We start from the raw sequence: 24,205 nt of genomic DNA, 5'->3' as shown, positions 1-24,205 counted from the left end.
CTAACAAAAAATTATATTCCTAAACATGTATTATTTTAAAAGTATTAAGTATATATGGTAACATGTGAATTTAATGAGATGTCAGAGATGAGTATGACTATAATCCAAGGTATCCCTCTAGAGATACAAGGATTCTCAATGAACTATTCCTTTCTTAGGAAACTTAAGCTCACTAACTTTCAATGATGATACTAGTTACTATATTATCATAGAGAAAATAAAGTCTTGATAGGCCCTCATAACGATTCTTCACAATACTTGAAGGATAAGCCAGGGAAGAGTTTGGTTTAATCCCCAGCCTTCTGTAGAAAGGAGCTACTTTATATGCCCATAAATACAGACAGACACTGCTGAGGAAGTTAAGTGAGGAGACTAGCTTCCTGCTCATCTCTTTCAGGAAAGAAGGTAAAACAGTAACTGCCTCAACCAAAATGACCTACAAATCAGTTAGGTTCTACTTCCATTGATCCTCTCATCAAAACCATGTTTTAGTAATTTATGTCATAAATTAAAGACAAAAAGTACAACATCCTTACTGTGGGGGCATTGTTCGAAGAATGCAAACATTCTCTTAAAGTCACCAATAATGTTCTAATTACCAAATGCAAAAAACAGCTTTTTTTGGTTGTAATTTTCATTGGTCTCTCCACCAAACGAACATGCTATGTTGGTGGCCACGTGGGGACACTGCTCCAAGAACTGACAAGATTGCCTTCAAATGGACTATAAATTATAACTTGGAAAAGAGATGGGCAATGTCACTTAAAGTAGAACTCTTAATCCCCTAAGACTAGATCATGACCTGATATAAGATACTAAGTAACATATTTAAAGACAGAATAGTTTCAAGAGGCAGAGGAGGTTGATCTAAAACAGAAGAGGGAGGAACAAACACTGGTAACTTAGTAATAATTAACAAGTTGACTTTATATATACCCATCCCTCTAGCAAGATATACTGTATCAAGGACACTTTTTTCACTGAGTAACAATGTTTTAAAATTGCCCAAATCCCTTCTGACTTTTTGCTCTTTCCTAATAAAGTTTGCCATAAAGTGCTCTAAATATAGAGCACATGCCAAACTGACAATCATCTAGATTACTGTCATTGCTGCTGTTGTAAAAGATTCAATCTCTCTGAGCTTGTTTAAAAGCAATGTTATTAGAGAAATGTATCTATACTCTTAATCAGAAAATGGAACCTCCAAAAGATTCAGTAACCTGCCCAAGGTGACTCCTCTATGTAAATGATAGAACTAAGATAGGAATCCAGACCTATAAGTCTCCAAAGCATGTACTCTTCCTTTACATCAAGGATATAAGGAACCTGTTACTACCTGAAACAACTACTACAGATTTTTACTGACAAAAATAAATACATTCTTGGAAAGAAGGCAAATAATTCTTGCTAAAGCTATTGATAAAATCAATTCTTAATTCCTCTAATTCAAATAGATTTATTTTTGATTTATGAATACAGAGACTCAAATGAACATGCACACACAAAACATAACTAAGGCTGGATGAACTGAAATACTATCACCACTCTATTCTAGGAGTTTACCAGGGTGAAAGAGAAAAATGGATTGAAATCTATAAAAACGGGCGCCTGGGTGGCTCAGTTGGTTAAGCGACTGCCTTCGGCTCAGGTCATGATCCTGGAGTCCTGGGATCGAGTCCCGCATCGGGCTCCCTGCTCAGCAGGGAGTCTGCTTCTCCCTCTGACCCTCCCCCGCCGTGCTCTCTCTCTCTCTCTCAAATAAATAAATAAAATCTTTAAAAAAAAAAAAATCTATAAAAACACCAAATGAGGATATTATACATTCATTCTCCACTGTATTGAAAGAAAAACCAACCTTATTAATGGCACATGCCGTATTCTCACGGCTGGAGCCACTACTTGTTCTAATGATCTTGGACAGATCTTCACGAGCAGCAAGTAGATGTGCCAGTGTAATCGTTGTCTTGGGTGATAAAGCATAACGCTTAGGCTGGTAAATTCTTGCTATGTCATCTGTTTTTACCTAAATAACAAAAGATAGGGGGAAAAAGAGCCAAAGAACATTTCAATGAAAGAACAATGGCAATCATCATCTTCAGAAAGAAAAAAGAGATAATGCACAAGCAAAGAAACAGAAAAGAGCAAAACATTTAAATATCTCATCATTTGTATGCAGAATGAAAAAAAGAGACCAACAGATGCCAAAAGAATACATAACTACCAATAACAAGTCATTAAAAAATAACACAAAGAAAGATTCCATCAATATTAGCTAACAACAAAATACCTAAAAACAGCCTTAACCAAAAACACATATAGGACCTTTAAGAAGGAAACATCAGTAAAGCTTATAAAAACAAAAAGAAAACTTGAATGAATCGAGAAAAATGCCAAGTTTCTGGATAGGGACATTGAGTATTGTCATTTTCCCCCCAAATTAACTTATACATTTATTGTAATACTAATGGAATGGTTTTTGAGAGGATGGGGGGAAAAAAGGAATCTAAAGTTAATCCAGAAACTAAATATGTAATTACAACAAAAAGAATTTTGAGAAATAAGAGTTCTACCAGATATTAGTATGTAATATGAAATCATCATCACTGTCTTAACAGTTAACATTCCTTGAGTACTTATTAAACGTGCCAGGATACTGTCCACTTAATAGTCATTTCTTTAATCCTTAAAACATCCTTTTAGAGTGGTTGCTTTTATTATCCCCTTTTGCAGATAGAAAAAGAAATGAGACCTGGAAAGCTTAAACAGTTTCCCCAAAATACACAGAGTCCCAGTTTTGCCTACCTACTAATAAAGGTTCTAGCTGACCCCCAGGCAAAGGTACAGATAACAATATACTATCCTACCTCAGTCTAATTAAATGGAACTTGGGGGAAAAAATAGACTGATGAAACAAAACAGGCAATTAAAATTCAGAGCTTCATATATATATGACTGCAATGACAAAGGAGGTATCAAAGATCAGTGAGAAATGGGGGGCGGGAAGTAAAAAAAAAAATCAGTGAGAAAAGGGATGGATGAATTTTTAAATGATGTTGGAATGAACTGCTATTTATAAAAAAAAAAAAGGAACAATAAGGCACACCATATAACAAAGAGAATTCCAAATACAATAAAGAGTTCACTGTTTAAGGTTTTAATTTAAATTGAAAAACTTAACTATATTACAAAGATTAAAATTTCTATACATCAAAAACATAAAACAAAAAAACTGGTGAAAATATTTTCAACAAATAAAGCAACTAGCTAACTTCCTTAATATATAAAAACACCAAAAGGAAAACGGGAAGATCCTAAGGGGGAAAAAAGACAAGACACAAAAAGAAATTTCAAAACAAGAGGAAATTCAATGGACTAATAATCTTATGAAAAAAAGTTGAACTTTACCAATAATGAAAATATACAACTTAAAACAATTTAGTCTTTTTTAACCATCACGTTAGCAAAAAAACTGTTAATATTCTGAATATTAAAGAAGCTAAAGTGAGGACAAAATTTTATTTACCCTACTGGTAGTTTAAATTCATAAAAACTTTCCAGAAAACAATTTGGCCATGGGAATCAAGACCATCAAGAGTCATAACCTTTGACACAGTAAATTTCCACTTAGGAATCCACCATAAGAATATAGCTTGCAATTTACAAATAAAAATTACATACATTAATGTTCCTAGTAGTAGTTAATACAGGAAAAAATGTCTAAAATATATGATAAAATATATGATAAAATATAATGCGGCCATAAAAAGGATACTGAAAGGAAGTACTGCTACATTCAACAACAATGAATGAACCTTGAAAGCATTATGCTAAGCCACCAGACATAAAAAGCCACATACTATATGATTCCACTTATATGAACTGTCAGAATAAGTAAATCCAAAAAGCTTTTACCAAAGCAGATCATAGTAGCAGCTGTCAGGGAAGGGAGATATGGAGTTTTGGGGTGACTGCCAATGGGTTCCTTTTGAGGGTGATGGAAATGTTTTGGAACTAGACAGTAGTAATACAAAATTACTGTGAATATACTAAAAAACACCAAATTGTACATTTTAAGATGGTGAATTTTACTGCAAAAAAATTAATTAAAAATTAATTTTAAGAAGAATATTAAAATAAAACTTTTAGAGGTATGGGACAATGATCACAATAGAATCAGTGAAAAAAAGCAAACTATAACATTATACTCAGTGTTATCTTAATACTAGCAAAATAATGAAGAAATCAGATTAACCATACTAATAAATATATATAATCTTTCCAAAGGGCAACTCTAGAGTATGCATCAAAACATTAAAATCTATTTATATTGTTTCATCAAGAAATTCCACTTTAGGAATATATCATGGACATGAACAAAAATTTAGCTGCTGAGCATATCATTAAAGGGCCAGACAAAATTAAAGAAAACCTCAATATCAATAGAGTATTAAACTTACTTGATAAAATATTCTACAAAGAGTTTAAATGCTGTAGAACAATATTTTATGAGTCATTCAACAATCTCAGACACATGAAATAGGGGGGAAATGATAATGATATTTAAATTTAACAAGAAAACTCAGGGTACAATTGCATACATTCATATAATTAATTGAAAAGGATCAACTGAAAGGACAAACCTTACCTAAAAATAGCCTAAGAAAAAGAATTTTTACAAAATCATCCAGACTAAGGAATAAAGAACAAAAAGACAACCTCCTTGACCTAAAACATGATGACAAAAAGATCAAGATGAGAAGACAAATATCAAGGTATTTCCTAAAGGCATATTTTCTCAAAGTCCCCAAGTTTAAGGCTAGGAAAGAGTCAACATGTCCATGGGGTTTTAAATGGTGTTGGAATGAACTGCCGCTCCGAATGTTCAATGAAAACAACACATCAAAACTCATTTTGGATTTCTGTGTAAATTTAAGGTCAATAATGGAAACATCCTAAGTTAGTATGTTAAGACACTTTTAATGCACTACATTTCACAATTTTCCTTGTATTCTCAAATTCCTTTTTGCCCATTAAAATTCTATCAGGTTAAGGGGCACCTGGGTGGCTCAGTCAGTTAAGCACCTGACTTTGGCTCAGGTCATGATCTCGGGGTCCTGGGATCAAGGCCCGTATTGGGCTCCCGGCTCAGCTGGGAGTCTGTTTCTCCCTCTCCCTCTGCTCTTCCACCCCACCCACACTCGTGCGCACGCTCTCTGTCTCAAATAAATAAATAATCTTTAAAAAAAAATTCTATCATGGGCGCCTGGGTGGCTCAGTTGGTTAAGCGTCTGCGTTCGGCTCAGGTCATGATCCCAGGGTCCTGCGATCGAGCCCAGCGGGGAGCCTGCTTCTCCCTCTCCCACTCCCTCTGCTTGTGTTCCCTCTCTCGCTGTGTCTCTATCAAATAAATAAAATCTTAAAAGAAAAAATTCTATCAGATTAAACTGGAGACCCAATACATAAGCCAGCTCTATTAACGTTTCCAGAGGTCAATAAAATTGGTATCTCCCATACATCTTAACTTTATTCCATTTCTTGAGGCCCCCAATCATGTCATCTATTTCTTTGGTAACTCACAGCTCTTAGAGTATCTGCGTTTCTTGCATACAATAGTCACTCCAGTGACATGGACACACATACACATCACTGGAGTTTATCCTGGTGCACATGGAGACTACAAACAGGCTTACCCCATCTGAGAAGCTGATTAGGTATTGTGGATACAGAGATCTTCTAAAAATATTCTATACCTGATCATATAGGGTACTGAAATGCTCATCCAGAACCAGGTACATCATAATGCTTGACACATATGAGGTGCTAAATAAATGTTTATTGAAAGAAAATACATGAATGACAGTCTACAACTCTGCCTTATAGCTATTCTATTACCATGCTAAAAAAATGTTTTCTCAGAGGAGGGTTCAGATAGTGGCATAAAAGGATCCTGAAACTCACCTCCTCCCCTGGTCAAAACAAATACACAGCTACATGTGGAATAACTTCCTCAGAAAAAGTCCTGAAAACTGAATGAACAGAGCCTCCACAAGGAGGAACTAAGAGGCAGCATCAAGAGGAGTAGGAATGGCAGAGACCTCCTCTCACCAAAGGAAAAAAAAAAAAAAAAACCACACCAGGCACAGCAATCCACAGTTGGGAAAGAATCTCAAAAAGATGGAATTTCTCCCTGAGGAGTGAAGGGTTAGAGCTCAACACCAGGCACTCCAAGCCTTATATCCTGCACAAAAGAGAGAAGCCCCCCAAAAGTCAGACTTTGAAAACAGAGATTACATCCAGGAAAATCACAGAGCTACAGGTAACAGAAAACTTGTCCTTAAAGGGCTCACAGAACCCAGTGATAAAATACAGGTTGGAAAAGTACCCAGACCATGGGTAAAGGTGTCCACTTACTAGTCCTTACTTTAAATGTTAATGAAATAAATTCTCCACTCAAAACACACAGGATGGCTGAACAGATAAAAGAACAAGACCCATTTATATGCTGCCTACAAGAGACTCACTTCAGATCTAAAGATACACACATACTGAAAAGTAAATGGAATAAAAAAAAGGTATTACAGTCAAATGGAAATGGAAAGAAAGCCGGATACCCATACTTATATCAGACAAAACAGACTTTAAAACAAAGACCAGGGGCGCCTGGGTGGCTCAGCCACAGCATCTGCCTTCAGCTCAGGTCACGATCCCGGGGTCCTAGGATTAAGCCCCGTATCAGGCTCCCTGCTCAGCAAGGAGCCTGCTTCTCCCTCTCAAAATAAATAAATAAAAAATCTTAAAAACAAAACAAAAACAAAGACCATAACAAAAGATAAACAGGGGTATTACATAACAAAAAGGGGGGCAATCCAACAAGAGGATATAACATTTGTTAATATTTATGTACCCAACATAGGAGCACCTAGATATATATAAGCAAATATAACAGACATAAAAGGAGAAGTCGAGAGCAAATACAGTAATAGTGGGGGACTTTAACACACCACTTACAACTATGGATAAATCATCCAAACAGAAAAATCAACAAGGAAACATTGGCCTTAAACAACACATTAGACCAAATGGGCTTAAAAAAATATACATAGAATATTCCATACAAAAGCAGCAGAATACACATTCTTTTCAAAGGTATGTGGAACATTCCCCAGGACAGAACAGATGTTAGGCCACAAAACAAGTACCAATAAATTTAAGAAGACTGAAATAATACCATGCATCTCTTCCAGCAACACAGCACCAAACTAGAAATCAATTACAAGAAGAAAACTGGAAAAAACAAACATGTGGAAACCAAGCAACATGTATTAAACAACCAGTGAGTCAATGAAGAAATGAAAGAGAAAATTAAAAAATTATGAGATGATGAAAATGGAAACACAACATTCCAAAATCTGTGGGATACAAAAAAGCAGTTCTAAGAAGGAAGTCCATAGCAATACAGGCTTACCTCAAAAAACAAGAGAAACCTCAAATATTCTACACCTAAAGGAACTAGAAAAAAGAAGAACAAAGCCCAAAGTTAACAGAAGGAAGGAAATCATAAAGATCAGAACAGAAATAAATGCACTAGAGACTAAAAAATAAATAAAAAGACTAATGAAACAATGAACTGATTCTTTGAAGATAAACAAAATTGATAAACCTTTAGCCAGACTCATCCGGAAAAAAAGAAAGAGCCCACATAGAATTAGAAATGAAAGAGAAGTTATAATCAATAGTACTGAAATATAAAGTACCATAACAGACTATTATTGAACAATTACATGCCAATAAATTGGACAACTTAGAAGAAACTAATAAATTCCTAGAAACATGCAATCTTCCAAGACTGAACCATGAAGAAATAGAAAATATGAATACACTGAGTATTAGCAATGAAATTGAGTCAGTCATCAAGAAACTCCCAACAAAAAAAGTCCAGGACCAGACAGTTTCACAGTTAAGTTCTACCAAACACTTAAAGAATTAATAGCTATTCTTCTCAAATTATTCCATAAAACTGAAGAGGATGGAATGCTTCCATACTCATTTTTAAAGGCCACCATTACCTTGAAACCAGACAAGGACACTAACAAAAAATTACAGGCCAATATCCCTGATAAACATAGACGCAAAACTCCTCAACAAATGATTAGCAAAAGGAATTCAACAATACATTAAAAATACATAATCAAGTGGGATTTATTCTACAGATGCAAGACAGTTTAACATCTGCAAATCAAACATGATATACCACGTTAACGAAATGAAAGATAAAATTGTATAATTGATCATCTCAATAGATGCAGAAAAACATCTAAAAAATTCAACATCCATTAACAATAAAAACTCTCAACAAAGTGGGTAACGTACCTCAACATAATAAAAGCCATATATGACAAACCCATTGTAAACCTCACACTCAACAGTGAAAAGCTGAAAGTTTTTCCTCTAAGATCAGGAACAAAACAAGGATGCCTAATTCTTGCCACTGTTATTCAACATAGTACTGGAAGTCCTAGCCACGGGTATTAGGCAAAGGGAATAAAAAAGAAGGGATCCAAACTGAAAAGAAGAAGCAAAACTGCCATTACGTGTAGATGACATGATATTATATACAGAAAACCCTAAGGACTCTACCAAAAAAACCTATAAAAACCAATAAATGAATTCAGTAAAGTTGCAGGATACAAAATTAATATACAGAAATCTGTTTTGTTTTTAAATACTAATAACAAACTATCTGAAAGAGTCTATTAAGAAAATAATTCCATTTACAACTGCATAAAAACAAAACAAAACAAAACTTAGGAATAAATTTACCAAGGAGGGGAAAGACCTGTACAATGAAAATTACAAGACAGTGATGAAAGAAACTGAAGACAACACAAATAAATGGAAAAATATACTATGCTCAAGGATTAGAATTAATATTGTTAAAATGTCCATACTACCCAAAGCAATTTACATATGCAATCTCTATAAAAACACCAATGGCATTTTTCACAGAACCAGAACACTACTACTAAAATAATACCAAAATTCATATGCAACCAGAAAAGATACCAAACAGCAAAAGCAATTGTGAGAAAGAACAAAGCTGGACGTATCACATTCCCTGATTATAAACTATACACAAGCTATAGAAATCAAAACAGTAAGGGACAAGCACAAAAACGAGACACATAGATCACCTTAACACAATAGAGAGCCCAGAAATAAACCCATGCTTGTATGGTCAATTAACATACAACAGAGGAGGAAGAATATACAATGGGGAAAGGACGGTCTTTTCAATAAATGGTGCTGGGAAAACTGGACAGCTATATGCACAAGAATGAACCTGGACTATCTTCTTACATCATGCCCAAAAATAAACTCAAAATGGATTAAAGACTTAAAATAAGAACTGAAACGATAAAATTCCTAGAAGAAAACAGTTAGTAAGCTATTTGGCATCAGTGTTAGCAGTATTTTTTTTGGATCTGTCTCCTCAGGCAAGGACAGCAAAAGCAAAAAAATAAATAAACAAATGAGACAACATCAAACAAGAAAGCTTTTGCACAGCTAGGAAAACCAACAAAACTACTGAATGTGAGAAGTTATTTGCAAATGATGTTACTGATAAAGGTTTAACATCTAAAAGATGTTAGATATAAAGATACAAAAGATATAAAGAACTCATACAACTCAGTATCCAAAAAAATTAGATTAAAAAATGGTCAGAGGACCTGAAAGACATTTTTCCAAAGACATACAGCCAACAGACACATGAAAAGATGTTCTTCAACATCACTCATCAGGAAAATACAAATCAAAACCACAGTGAGATAACACCTCACACCTGTCAGAATGGCTATTATCAAAAACACAAGAAACAACAAGCGTTGGCAAGGATATGGAGAAAAGGGAACCCTCATGCACTGTTGGTCGAAACATAACATAAATGGTGCAGGCACTGTGGAAAGCAGTATGCAGGATCCTTAAAAAATTAAAAATAGGACTACCATACGATCCAGCAATACCACTTCTGGGTATTTACCCAAAGAAAAGAAAAACACTAATTTGAAAAGATATATGCATCCCTATGTTCAATGTAGCATCATTTACAATAGCCAAGATATGGAAGTAATCTAACATCTCAGTGGACACTGACAGAGAATGGATAAAAAAGATGTGGGGAGGTTGTCTGTGTGTATACATACACATATACATAAGTAATGGAATATTATTCAGCTATAAAAAAGAATGAAGTCTTGCCATTTGTAACAACCTGGATGGATCTTGAGGGCATAATGCTAAGTGAATTAAGCCACACAAAGAGAAATACTGTATGATTTCACTTATATGTAAAATCCAAAAAGCAAACACAGAGCTTTTCAGTGTCTTGCTCTTAAATATGAACAACCAAGAACCATCCTGCATTTGAAGAAAACCACCGCAAGAAAAAAACTAAGAAAAACCAACAAAAAATTACCCTGGAGGAAACAGAGATAATTAAAGACAAAAATTTTTTTTCAATTTTTCATCTTTACTTAAGAAGATACTACATCCATAAAAAAAGAAAAAAAATATGAAAAGGGGAAAACTGAAGAAACAAAAAGACTCCCTGGAAATTAAACAATGATGGCAGAAACAAAAATTCAATACCAAGAACAAAATAAAATTGAGGACATTTCTAAGAAAGTATATCAAAAAAAGAAAAGAGATGGAAAAAGAGAAAAAATAAAGCAACTTAAGCAGTTCTGATCTACCCAGGATGTTCAAAATCTGACTAACAGAATTTCAGAAAGAGAAAACAAAGAAAACAAAAGGGAAGAAATTAAAGAAAAATATAAAGGCTAAGAGTCTGCAGATTCAAAGGTCCACTTAGTGTTTAGCACAATAAATGGAAAAAGACCCATACCAACACTTACTATGAAATTTCAGAACTCCAAGGCTAGAGAAAAGAGCCCAAAAGCTTCCAAAGAAAAATAAAAAGTCATCTAAAAGGACACAGAATATCAGGTTTCTCACCAGCAGCACCAAATGCTAGAAAACAATACCTTCAGTATTCTTTTTTTTTTTCCTTAGGGGAAAATATTTTCAACCTAAATTTTTATATTTACTCACACAATCAAATGTGGCAGAATAAACATATATTCAGAATGCAAGGATTCAGAAAAATCACCTCCTATGCACCCTTGTTAGGAAGTTATTTATGGATTTACTATAGCAAAATGAGAGAATAAACAATGAAAAAGGTGGCCACAGGATCCAGGACATAGTGGAATAGCCAAGGATAGCCATGCAGAAAGCTCATGATTGCACAGCAGAATACTATCTTTTGGGAGGGAAAGTATACAGAAAATGGAGAACTCATTAGAATACTTGATTTTAAAAAGTATATTCAGAAAGAAAAAAGCAGCAGCAGCACATAATAGAGAAATACAATCCAAGAAAAAACAAAATCCAGTATTAGGAAGAGGACACCCGAAGATGTCCATATCCCAATCCCTGGAACCTGTGAATATGTTACCTTGCAGATGTAGATGTGATTAACTCAAGGATCTTCAGAAGGAAAAATTATCCTGTATTATCCAGGTGGGCCCAGCATAATCATAGAATACTTACAGAGACAAAGGTGATGTGAAAATAAAAGCAGAGAGAGAGAACGGAAGATCTTACACTACTGGTTTTGAAGATAAGAGGATGAAGTCAAGAGTCAAGGTACACAGGTGGCATTTGGAAGCTAGGAAATACCAAGGAAACAGATTCTCCCCTGAAGCATCTGGGAGGAATGCTAACTTAACCTTGCTAAGAGTTCTGATCTCCAGAACTGTAAGAGAATAAATGTTTATTATTTAAGCCACTAAGTGTACACTAATTTGCTACAGCAGCCATAGGAAACCAATACAAGACACCACATGGAGACAGAGACCACATAAGAACCAAGAAGACAACCAAAGCACCCCAGCAATCAGCAGAACCCAGATGTATGAGACAACCATCTTGAATATTCCAGCCTAGTCCAAGCACCAGCTGAATGAAGCTGCATTAGTGACTCTAGCTGATACAACGTGGGGCAGAAGAACTGCCAAGTCAATATAAAAAATGTGATGATGATGATGATGATGATGTTGTTGTGATGATACCTGAGAGTAAGAGGCACCAGATTTACCCTCCTACCTGAAACAACTAGCAAAGTGGACAACCCATATGAACCAATGATTTTCAGACACTGGACACCAAAGAGCACAAAACAGCAATCCCTGAAACGGAAGAAGCAAATGTGGTGAGCCCTGTAATTGTCCCAGCTTACTGTCTGGAGAGTGTCTAGACTATGATGCAGAGTGGAGCAGGGTACCCAGATAAAGCCTGGTACAGATTAAAAGCCTAAAATGGGAATGATGGGAGACAACTCTCTAGGACTGTGTGAAGAGATTCATTGTTTCGGAATGCCTTCCTGCCCTCCAGCGTCCTCTTCTACTAGAACACAGTCCACAGCCTTAGGACACTTTTAAGAAGACTTGTTCTGGTTCAGTACTACCTGTACTTACTCCAATATTCTGCTTTCTTGACCAGTTGCTCATTATATCTATCTCACTGCCTCATATGATGTCCTTTTCTTTATGCATATCATTGCATAAATCACAACATTTAGGAGTTTAAAATAAATGTGACAGATTTGGAGAGAAATTAAGATATCTGCAGACGGAATTTACAAGACTAGGATAACATTATATAAGACCAGTAGTTGGCCTGGGCACATGCTTCAGACGGAATGTAAGTGCAATGTGGCACAGTTATACAAGAACAAACAAGAGAGCCTGAAGAGCTGTCACAGAGTACCACCTACAGGACACAAATGGGAAAACAGTCTTACCTTTGCTCTATCAGACCAACCAAAGGACTGCACGGTCACATCTAACCGTTTCATTAGCATCCGCCGGCGGCACTCATATTCACAAGAAAGAGCATCATTGATTCTTTCCAGTTGTTCCTAAAGAATTCAGAAACAAAAATCATAAACTTTACTCTTCCTGACATAGCCCAGAAAAGAAATCTGAAAATTGTAGTCAATACTTCCTACTGATTAAAAAGATACTGTATTTGATGACCACTTTCTGATCCCACAAGACTTTATGGGAAAATTTTTTAAATAATAAAGAGTATCTGATAGAACATTTATGATATTCAGAAGACAGTAAACATATGAATTAAACTCTTACATCTTCAATGAAGCATGTTAAGTAAAACATCTACTTGCTAAGTGGTCTGGACCAGTAAGGAAAGAAAATACCCCAAATTTCTACCTTGCTGACACTGAGCTACTCTCCTTTTCAAATCACAACTATGCTAACATATTGAGTGCTATACATACTCTTGGCCAGGTATTGTTAAAACTAAGTAGTAATCTGAAGAAATGTTAGGATCTATTACTCTAGGGTATCAATCCATTTTAATTCTCCAAAATAATAAACACACGCTACCCATTGTAAAATTAGGTGTCCACTAATAAAATTAAGCCATATTCACTAATCTAATAAAGGGAGGGAATTTACCGCCTGTTCCAGATTTAAGTCAATTTTCAGCAGTGGTTTTCCCACATGATTTTTCTGGACTTTCGAGAGAATATCTTTCACCTAAAAGTAAATATAGAAGATTGTGAAAATGTATATCCCTAATTTAAAATAATCTTATTCCATCTTAAAATGTTTGAATGCCAAAAAATAAATGAAATGTTAAAGTGAAATAACTGAAATTCACCTTCACATACCAAGAAAGACTATCACCACAAAGCAGAGTATCTTTTTCAAAGAAGCATTAGTCATATTAATTCAAACTACCTTCTTTTCCTTCTTTTCCAGAATAAGAAATAATATACACAGACGACTACAAGAGTAGCTTCTAAAAGGTTATACTATGAGAATCTGTATGGTCTTATGTGAAATAATTTCGGGAATTTCTCCTTGAAATGGCACACTCTTGTGCACAGTACAACTCTAATTAGGCATTCTGGTTTCATGGTTCAGCAAGACAACCTAGGAGAGCAAGCCCTCTAAATTATAGTCACCACATACACGTTTCGTTACTTCTGCAAAGCAACACTTTTATTTTAGTGAACATAATATTAGTCATTTGTTTTTGCTTTAGCAATTTCAGCCATTCCAATAACTGTAACTTATCCTGAAGAAGAAAATGACTGAAAAATGATAGCTTAGGTTGGGCTCACCCTCCTATCTGAAGTAACTTTCATTATCCAACGAAACAATTTCAAAACCAAATGGCCTATCTATAGTTTCTTAGTTATAAGATAGCTAGGGAAAATAATCAAGAGATTTTGAGGCATACAAAGCTTATTTAATGTTAGGGGCACTCTTTAAGAAAAAGAATTAAAAATTGTGAACACAAAATTAGCTCAGAAATGTGGTGGTGATGGCGAGTGACTGTAAATGGGCATAAGGTTTTTTTTGAGGGTGATGGAAATGTTCTAAAATTCTATTTGGATGATGGTTGTACCTCTAAATACACTACACATAGCTTAAAATACTAAAATTTATCTACTTTAAATGAGTGAATTTGATATGTAAACTGTATCTTCAGAAAGTTATTTTTAAAAAATTAGCTTAGAAAGAACTTGTACAAATGAGGGGCCCCAAAGCTTAAGCTTTATTAGCTTCACAGCAAATATGCCTGTACAATGATCAATTCTTACATATTGCAAAGAATTATTTTCTTAAGATAGTCAACTTCTGTAGATTTCCCAACTATTGTAAATACCTCCTACTTTGATCATTTCATATATTACTATTTGTAACTGCTCACTCAAGTAGGATTCTGAATGCATACTTATAGTTTCTTACACATAATCATATTCAGCTCCATTCCCAGGATTTCAACACTGGACTACAGTTAAATTTGAGAATTAAGCACAAATAGAGAGGGAGTTAAGAGCACAGACTCTGGAGGTTGCCTGTGTCCAAACCTCAGGTCTACCACTACTACTCAGAAACGTGCCTGTCCCATTTATTAAATCTTTCCTCATATGGCTATTGTAGAGAATAGTAGTAACTACCTCATTATATGTAATGTGAGAACTAAATGAGATATTATATATAAACATCTAGAACCGTACATGCTGGGGGCGCCTGGGTGGCTCAGTCATTACGCGTCTGCCTTCGGCTCAGGTCATGATCCCAGAGTCCTGGGATCGAGCCCCACATCGGGCTCCCTGCTCCGCGGGAAGCCTGACTCTCCCTCTCCCACTCCCCCTGCTTGTGTTCCTGCTCTCGCTGTCTCTCTCTCTGTCAAATAAATAAAATCTTAAAAAAAAAAAACAGTAAGTGCTGTATGTTTGTCATTAATATTACTATAATTACATTAGATTCACATTTGAACAGCTTCAAGTTAGAAAATAATTTTCTTCCCCAATGGTGACAAAGTGTATTCTGGACACATCACATGTACAATAAGGAAATTTTTGCTTTTGATAGGTACTGAATGGGGAAAAAAGTCTTTTTTAAGTAAATATTTGGCCACAATGGCCAAGTAACAACTATCTTATAATTAACCTGCCAGCATTTGAACACGGCATTATGGCCTACTTCAAGTAGGGAAACGAGAGGTTTGGGGATATTTTTAATACTGAGACCCATAAAAGGGAAAAGCCTCTTTGGAATCAACATGTAGAAGCACCAGAAGATTAGAAAGAGCCTAGAAATCCGTCTCAATTTGAAATTATCCCAGACATTTTAGCCAATTCCAGATCATTCTTAATCCAAACAAAAAGAGAAAATAAGCACTGAAGATTAACTTGCTAATTCCAGAACAATGTTTTTGAGCAATTCACAGCGTTATTCTTCGGTCTAAATGTTTCACAAAAAAGAAAATGTTTTTAAAATTGTGTTTTCATCTTAATGATACCAAAATTCTCTTATGTTCAATGAAGACAAATGTATTTTTCAGTTCATAAATTATCAAAGCAAAAGTATTTTATTCAAGGATTTAGTATAACACAGTATATCTAAAAATGGAGTTTTAGTACCTATCTTGAGAGTGTGAATGTTCTTTTCCTTTAAAATAAATCCTGTATTATTCCCCTAGAGGACTCCTAGAAACTAGGTTGGAATTTGGTGTGCAAGAGTAGCATTCTCTCTAATATGTGGCTCAACGGGGAAGAAGGGTGTTTAATAACTGAAGAGAAAAATTTCAAAAAGTTTAAGGTATAGAGTTTGTGGTTGTTTTTAACTATATCAGGGAACTCATTCATTCATTTTCTATACAACAACACTTACTGAACACCTATCCACCAGAAACTGTGCTTGCTCACTGCCAAAGACAACCACATTACAATTCTATTAACAATATTTTTTTTAATGTAGTTTGCCTTCGACTTTGGAGGATTACTCTACTTCTTTCATTATACTACGATACAACTTTATTTAGGAAAGGGATCCTTCAACTTGCAAAGTGATTTCTATCACAGAAAACTCTCAAAAGGGCCCTCACTCATTAAGATCTGATTCCTGAATATTAGCTATAGGCAAATTAAGTCACATGCATATTAATTCAAAATCCAGAATTTGGTTTACAGAAGATATACTTCTCCTGAAATGGAATGTACTTAAAAGAAATATTTTCATTTTTAATACATTTACATGTTAGCATTTAATTCCATTTTTGGGAAATGAAAAATAAAACAAATACAATACCTTTGATTCCACTTGGTTTAGCATAAACGGAATGTCAGAAGTTGCTGACTTGGGTACACCAAGAGTATCACAGATAGCTTGAACTTCCTGATAAATTTCACTGTTTTTATCTAATTGAGAATTTTTATGTTTCTTGTTCTGCAGTATCTGTAAAGCTTGAAGCTCTGTACTTAAAAATACTATAATAAAAAAAGGGAAAAACATAATGTTAAAATATACAAGAACTACTTAAAAATCCCACTTCTAGGTATATATCCAAAGGAATTGAAATCAGGATCTCAAAGAGATTTACACTGCCATGTCCTCTGCAGTACTGTTCACAATAGCCAAGAGAGGGAAAAAACCTAAGTGCCCTTCAATAGATGAATAAAGAGAATGTGGTATATACACACAATGTAATATAATTCAGCCTTAAAAAAAAAAGGAAATCCAGCCACTTGTGACCACATGGATGAACCTGGAGGACACTATGCAAAGTAAAGTAAGCCAAACACAGAAGGACAAATACTATGTGATATCACTTTTATGAGGAACCTAACACAGTCCAGCTCATAAAGCAGAGGAGAATGGTGGTTGCCAGGGGATAGGGGAGGGGGAAAACTGGAAGTCATCAAACATAAATTTTTACAAAACTGGTGATCTGTTTTAATAAGGTTTTAAAATCAGAGGGACCTTGGCATAGTACTCATAAGCAAAGTTTGATACATTTTGATCAGTGATCTCAGGGTCTTGAGGCCAAGGCCCAAGTCAGGCTCCCCCACTTAATGGGGAGTCTGCTTCTCCCCCTCTTCCTCTCCCTCTGTCCCTCTTCCTGCGTTCGCTTTCTCTCTCTCTGAAAATAAATAAAATCTTTAAAAAATATTTGCTAAGGCGTAGATCATTATGTTAAGTGTTCTTATCACAAAACAAATAATAAAGAGGGCAGGAGGAAACTTTTTTAAAGAGATCATGCCTACTGCAGAATTCAAAGTCCGGTAGGAGAGACCCACCAGTAAGTCAATAATTTAAGAATGTAGAATGTGTAAAACTGAAAATATTCCCCCTCATATGCATAGAGTGCTCAACTCAGGGGAGAATGTACAGCTTTAACTGATCTATAAGCTGATAGAGCAATATGAATAGCCATTGGCCTTCAGGATAGACCACCTCAGGCTGTTCACAAGTCCCTCTACCATCATTTCATTTAATCCTTTCAACAGCCATATATAAGAAAATTACCCAAAACTCTTCTATGGTTACAGTTTTGTTTTAAATTAACTTTCACTATAGTAGTTAAAATACTGGATTTTTTTGTTGTTGTTTAAACTTATGCACACACACTACAAACACTCCACAACATAGTAGTTTCAACTTCAGCTGAGAACTATCTGAGAAAACTTTAAAAGTACAGACATACCTTGTTTTATTGCACTTCATTTTACTACACTTCACAGACAATTACATTTTTTACAAATTGGAAGGTCTGTGGCAAGCCTGTGTCGAGCAAGTCTATCAGTGCCATTTTCCCAACATTTGCTCACTTCCTGTCTCTGTGTCCCATTTTGGTAATTCTTGAAGGGGCTTAAAAATGCTATTCCAGGGCGCCTGGGTGGCTCAGTTGGTTAAGCGACTGCCTTCGGCTCAGGTCATGATCCTGGAGTCCTGGGATTGAGTCCCGCATCGGGCTCCCTGCTCGGCAGGGAGTCTGCTTCTCCCTCTGACCCTCCTCCCCTCATGCTCTCTGTCTCTCATTCTCTCTGTCTCAAATAAATAAATAAAATCTTTAAAAAAATAAATAAATAAATAATATTTTTAAAAAAAGAAATGCTATTCCAGTGAACACACAAATAAGAAACTGAAACAGCCTTACTGCTCATATGGAGAAAGTCTGAGTGGTCTGAGCAGAAGATCAAACCAGCCACAACATTCCTTAAACCAATCTAATCCAGAGCAAGGCCCTAACTAACGCTCTTCAATTCTATGAAGGGTGACAAAGGTGAGGAATCTTTTTTTTCTTTTTTTTTTTAGAAGATTTTGTTTATTTATTTAGAGACAGAGATAGTGACAGAGAGAGAGAGAACATGAGTGGGAAGGGGAGGAAGAAGCAGGCTCCCCACTGAGCAGGGAGCCCGATGCAGGACTCAATCCCAGGACCCCGGGATCATGACCTGAGCCAAAGGCAGACACTTAACCGACTGAGCCACCCAGGTGCCCCAAAGGTGAGGAATCTGCAGAAGAAAAGTTTGAAGCTAGCAGAGGTTCATGAGGTTTAAGTAAGGAAAGAAGCTGTCTCCACAGCATAAAAGTACAAGGTGAAGCAACAAGTGTGATATAGCAGTTGCAGCAAGTTACCTAGAAGAGCCAGCTAAGATAAGTAATGAAGGTGGCTATACTGAACTGCAGATTTTCAATGCAGATGAAACAGCCTACTAATGGAAGAAAATGCCATCTAGGACCTCTCACAGTCAGAGACAAAGCAATGCCTAGCTTCAAAGCTTCAAAGGGCAGGCCGGCCCTTTTTTTTAGGGGCTAATGCAGTTGGGGACTCTAAGTTGAAGCCAATGCTCATTTACCCTTGTAAAAAATCCTGGAGCACTCAAGAACTTTGCTACACTACACCCCCTCTGCATGTGCTCTATAAATGAAACAACAAAGCCTGGGTGACAGTACATCTGTTTACAGCATGGTTTATTGACTATTTTAAACCCACTACTGAGACCCACTACTCAGAAAAAAAGATTCCTTTCAAAATAGGACTGCTCATTGACAATGCACCCAAGGGCTCTCACGGAAATGTACAATGAGATTAATATTGTTTTCGTGCCTGCTAACCCAATATCCATTCTGCAGCCCATGGATCAAGGAGTAATTTCAACTTTCAAGTCTTATTATTTGAGAAATATAATCCCTAAGGCTATTGCTGCCATAGATAATGACTCCCCTGGTGGATCTGGGCAAAGTCAATTGAAAACCTTCTGAAGCGAATTCACCATTCTAGATGCCATTAAGAACATCCATGATTCATGGGTAGAGATCAAAATACCAACAGGAATTCGGAAGAAGCTGACTCCGACCCTCATGGATGCCTTTGAGGGGTCCAAGACTTCAGTGGAGGAAATAACTGCAGATGTGGTGGGAAGAGCAAGAGAACTGGAAGTAAAGCTGAAGATGTGACTGAATTGCTACCATCTCACGACAAAACTTAACATATGCAGAGTTGCTTCTTATGGATAAGAAAATGATTTCTTGAGATGGAACCTACTCATGGTGAAATATTGTGAAGACTGTTGAAACTACAACAAAGGATTTATAATATTCCATAAACTTGGTTGATAAAGCAGCAGTAGGGTTTGAGAGTATAAACCCCAGTTTTTTGTTTTATTAAAGATTTTATTTATTTATTTGAGAGAGAGAGAATGAGAGACAGAGAGCATGAGAGGGAGGAGGGTCAGAGGGAGAAGCAGACTCCCCGCCAAGCAGGGAGCCCAATGCGGGACTCGATCCCGGGACTCCAGGATCATGACCTGAGCCGAAGGCAGTCGCTTAACCAACTGAGCCACCCAGGCGCCCCCTAAACCCCAGTTTTGAAAGAAGTTCTACTGTGAGTAAAATGCCATCAAATAGCGTCACATGCTACAGAGAAATCATTTATAAAAGAGTCGATTGATGTGGCAAACTTCACTGCTGCCTTATTTTAAGCAACTGCCACAGCCACCCAACCCTCAGCAACCACCACCACCCTCATCAGTCAGCGGCCATTAGCACAGAGGCAGGACCCTCTACCAGCCAAAGATTAGAACTTACTAAAAGCTCAATGATAGCTAGTATTTTTTTTTAGCAATAAGGCATTTTTAAATTAAGCTATGTACGTTGTTTTTTTAAACATAATGCTATTATTGCACACTTAGTAAACTACAGTATATTGTAAATATAACTTTTATATGCACTGGAAAACTAAAAAATTCATTTGACTTGCTTCACTTGATATTCACCCTATTGCAGTGGTCTGGAAATCAACCCACAGGATCTCTGAGGTATGCCTGTGACACGTGCCAGGGTCCTGCCCTCAAAGATTCTGCACCAGCAGATCTGAAGTAGGAGTTAAGCATCTGCACGGTATTAGACCCAAGGTGATTCTCATGGGCAGGCACTGACTTAAAGACTTTTCCACAAAGTCTACAGGTGACAGTCAAAAGAGTTCACAAAAAGTTAAGACCAATATGTATCAAACTGTGCTTAAGAGGACTATGCCAAGGTCCTTCTGATTTCAAAATTTCATTCAAACAGATCACCAGCTCTTCAAAAATTTGTATTTTGGACAGAACCTAAGCTGTCTGCCTTTGTTCTAGGAAACGTGTTCTATGTAATACTACAAACAAGAGTTCAGTCTAATATTTAAAGTGCTAATCCATGCAGACGGCAAACAATACAGTGAAAAGTCTTCCCACCACACATCTTAAGATTCCCTCTCACCAGAGGCAATCAATATTAATTTCTTGGGTATCTTTTTAGGCATATGCATATATATACTGAGAATGCATATCCACCATCTACACACTTTTCTTTTATACAAACAAGAGCATACTGCAGATGTTCTGTATATTTTTTAATTTACCAATACATCAGAAATCATTCCATATAAGCACATCTGATCTATTTTCATTCTAATGGCTGTATAATGGTATCACTGCAAGGATATACCATTTCTATTTAACTACTATGAATAAAGCCATAATAAACATCCTTTTTATATATCTTTATATACTTAGGGAAATAGGTATGTATTCCTAGTCATGGAATTTCCAAGTCAAAAGGTAGGGGAATTTTAACTGTGATACTAAGAATTCGCCCTTCTAAAAGGCTGTACAGTTATTCTCCCATATTTTTATGCCTACTGTATATGAGACTGCTTATTCCCCCCCAATACAATGACCTCTTTTTTTTTTTGTATTTACTCGCCTGTTAAATGAAAAATGGTATCCTGTCATTTTATTTTTTTTATAACTCTTTAAATCTGAGGAATACTGTGCATCTTTTCATGTTTAGAAGCCATTTTTTAAAAAATTTTTCTGTCGAGTGCCAGTTCATTTCTTTTGTAATTTACACACTTTTCCAGTGAGTTTTTATTTTCTTCTTCTTGATTTATAAAAGCTTTTCACATGGTAAGGACTTTGGCCCTTATACATGTTGCAAACATCCAAGAAAAATATGAAGAGGCTTATTATATCAGTATGTTTTAAAGACAGCCAAACTCAAAGATGGAAGAGATGTTGGTAAGACTGTGAACTGGTATAATATATCTGAAGCAAAATATGGCAATATACACCGAATATTCACTTTTAAATATTTATAATCTTTGTCTAAGTAAAAGTAATCAAAAATTTGAACAAATTAAAAATAGAAAAGAATCTAAATACCCGGGGCGCCTGGGTGGCTCAGTCAGTTGAGCGACTGCCTTCGGCTCAGGTCATGATCCTGGAGTCCCGGGATCAAGTTCTGCATCGGGCTTCCTGCTCAGCAGGGAGTCTGCTTCTCCCTCTGACCCTCCCTCCTCTCATGTGCTCTCTCTCTCATTCTCGCTCTCTCAAATGAATAAATAAATAAAATCTTAAAAAAAAAGAATCTAAATACCCATTATATAAAAATGTTATGTCCATAGCATAAAATGTTACGTAGCCAATTTAAATTATTTTTTCAAAAAAATTTCAAGTGATGGGAAAATGCTCACAACACATTAAATAAAAAGAAGAGAAGGAATTGTTGTATCTATGATAGACTCTAATCTTATTTAAATGTATGTGTATAAAGGAAAAAGAGATGGAAAAGAAAATACACCAAGAAGTTATTAATGATTCTCTCTGGGGAGTGAGATTATCAGTGATTTTTTTCTTTACAATTCTTTCAACTTTGTAAGATTTCTATGATGAGTATGTAATTTTTTAACATATAAAATTTACAATTCTATTTGTAAGCGTACAGTGGCATTAAATACATTTGCACTATTGTGCAACCATCACCACCATCCAACTCTAGAACATTTTTATCTTCCCCAACAAATACTGTACCCATTTAACACTAACTCCGTTTTGCCCCACCTTCCAGGCATGTATTTTCATAATCAGAAAAACCTATACCAATTTCTCTTATATCTCCTCTTTACTTTTACTTGTACCATAAACCTATATTGTTATTATTGCTCATATTTTTAGCAGATAATGCAAAAAGGGAAACACAGTGGAGTACACAGTTCTCACTGACTGATAGACCATGCAAGTTCCTCTAGGCCATTGCTTCTTAGCTTCCTTTCTGTCCCAATATATCTAAGGGTTACTGTGACCTACCATTATTAAGAATGGTTCATTAAATCAGTGACTCATACTAAATGGAAGATCGGTAAACAGTGTAAGAAATGGGGGAGGGGGACACAATTTTTATCCCCCCCCAAAACACACAAGGCAATTCAAATGCCAACACTACTATCAGTACCATTCAACATTTATGATTTCTGCACCAATGAAACAAACATTACTAATACTAGAGCCTATGTGGAATATATCACATGGATCTCTTTATAAATGGTATGACCTAGAATAATAGAAATCTTCAATAATAAGGATGCTAGAAAAATTCTTTCAAATGGCCATTGTCTGTAGAACTTTCAAAACAGCATGAAATTTAACTGAGTTTAAAAAAAATTCAAAGGACCCCAATACAAATAGATAGATTTATTATTTATGGTAATTGTTTGGATGTAGGGTAATCAATACTCCAAACTCACCCCTGACAAAAACAGGCCACACTCACTAGAATTCAAATGTCTAGAGAAAACAATTTTTTTAAAAAACTGATATAACCCTAGCGCCTAGAACAGTTTCTAGTACAATAATCGGTGATCAGTAAATATTTTTGAACCAACTGTCATTCAATGCCTATCACTAAAAACAAGATGTAATAATCTACTTAGCTGCCTGGTTTCAGAGAGTTTTAAAAATAAATAGGACTCTAAATGACCAACTTTAGTCATTTAGTCATGAATGCTGAGAAATGAATTACATGAAAGAAAAATAAGTAATTTATAAATGACAAACACAGGGCATTCTATATTGGCCAAATAAATCTAAGTATTCAAAATCTTAGCACTTTAGAATTTATACTACATTTATGTAAGTATCTCTAAGTCAGCTTCAGATTTTAAGTCAAATGTTAAAACCTTTTTAACATACAAAATTTCTAAAACTTCACTAATGAAATTTCATAAATCTTGAAAATAACAAAAACCACACCAAACACATGAGTTTAAATGTTCAAAGAAAGATAACTTACATAGAAGCTTCAAACAGTCATCCTTCTTTTTTAAACGGTCTTTAATATCTCCTGATATGAGTACAGAATATGGACATGCCATTTCTTTTAAAAACCCACTTATCTCAAGCTGGAAGCTTTCCAGATCATCTCTCCCTTTAAAGAAGAAAAATCATTAAACACGTACTGAATATTTACCATATAATCTGAAAACTATAAAATCTACCTCCAGT

General features: G+C 35.6%; 1 protein-coding gene across 1 annotated transcript in view; it reads right to left on the bottom strand.

The window, feature by feature from the left end:
- FAM98B (family with sequence similarity 98 member B) overlaps positions 1 to 24,205 on the bottom strand; it is a 34,158-nt gene that overhangs the window by 1,220 nt on the left and 8,733 nt on the right. The window contains exons 3-7 of the mRNA XM_034993764.1: positions 23,994 to 24,128; positions 16,692 to 16,870; positions 13,542 to 13,622; positions 12,863 to 12,979; positions 1,856 to 2,023 (exon numbers count right to left, since the gene is read on the bottom strand). Coding sequence (XP_034849655.1) covers positions 1,856 to 2,023; positions 12,863 to 12,979; positions 13,542 to 13,622; positions 16,692 to 16,870; positions 23,994 to 24,128 — 680 coding nt within the window. The remainder of the gene's footprint in view (positions 1 to 1,855; positions 2,024 to 12,862; positions 12,980 to 13,541; positions 13,623 to 16,691; positions 16,871 to 23,993; positions 24,129 to 24,205) is intronic.

The sequence above is a fragment of the Mirounga leonina genome, unplaced genomic scaffold (assembly GCF_011800145.1).
Source record: "Mirounga leonina isolate KUSES-001 unplaced genomic scaffold, KU_Mleo_1.0 Mir_91, whole genome shotgun sequence".
NCBI lineage: Eukaryota > Metazoa > Chordata > Mammalia > Carnivora > Phocidae > Mirounga > Mirounga leonina.
Note: the sequence above shows the minus strand (reverse complement) of the source record. Positions and strands in the feature narration are given on the sequence as shown.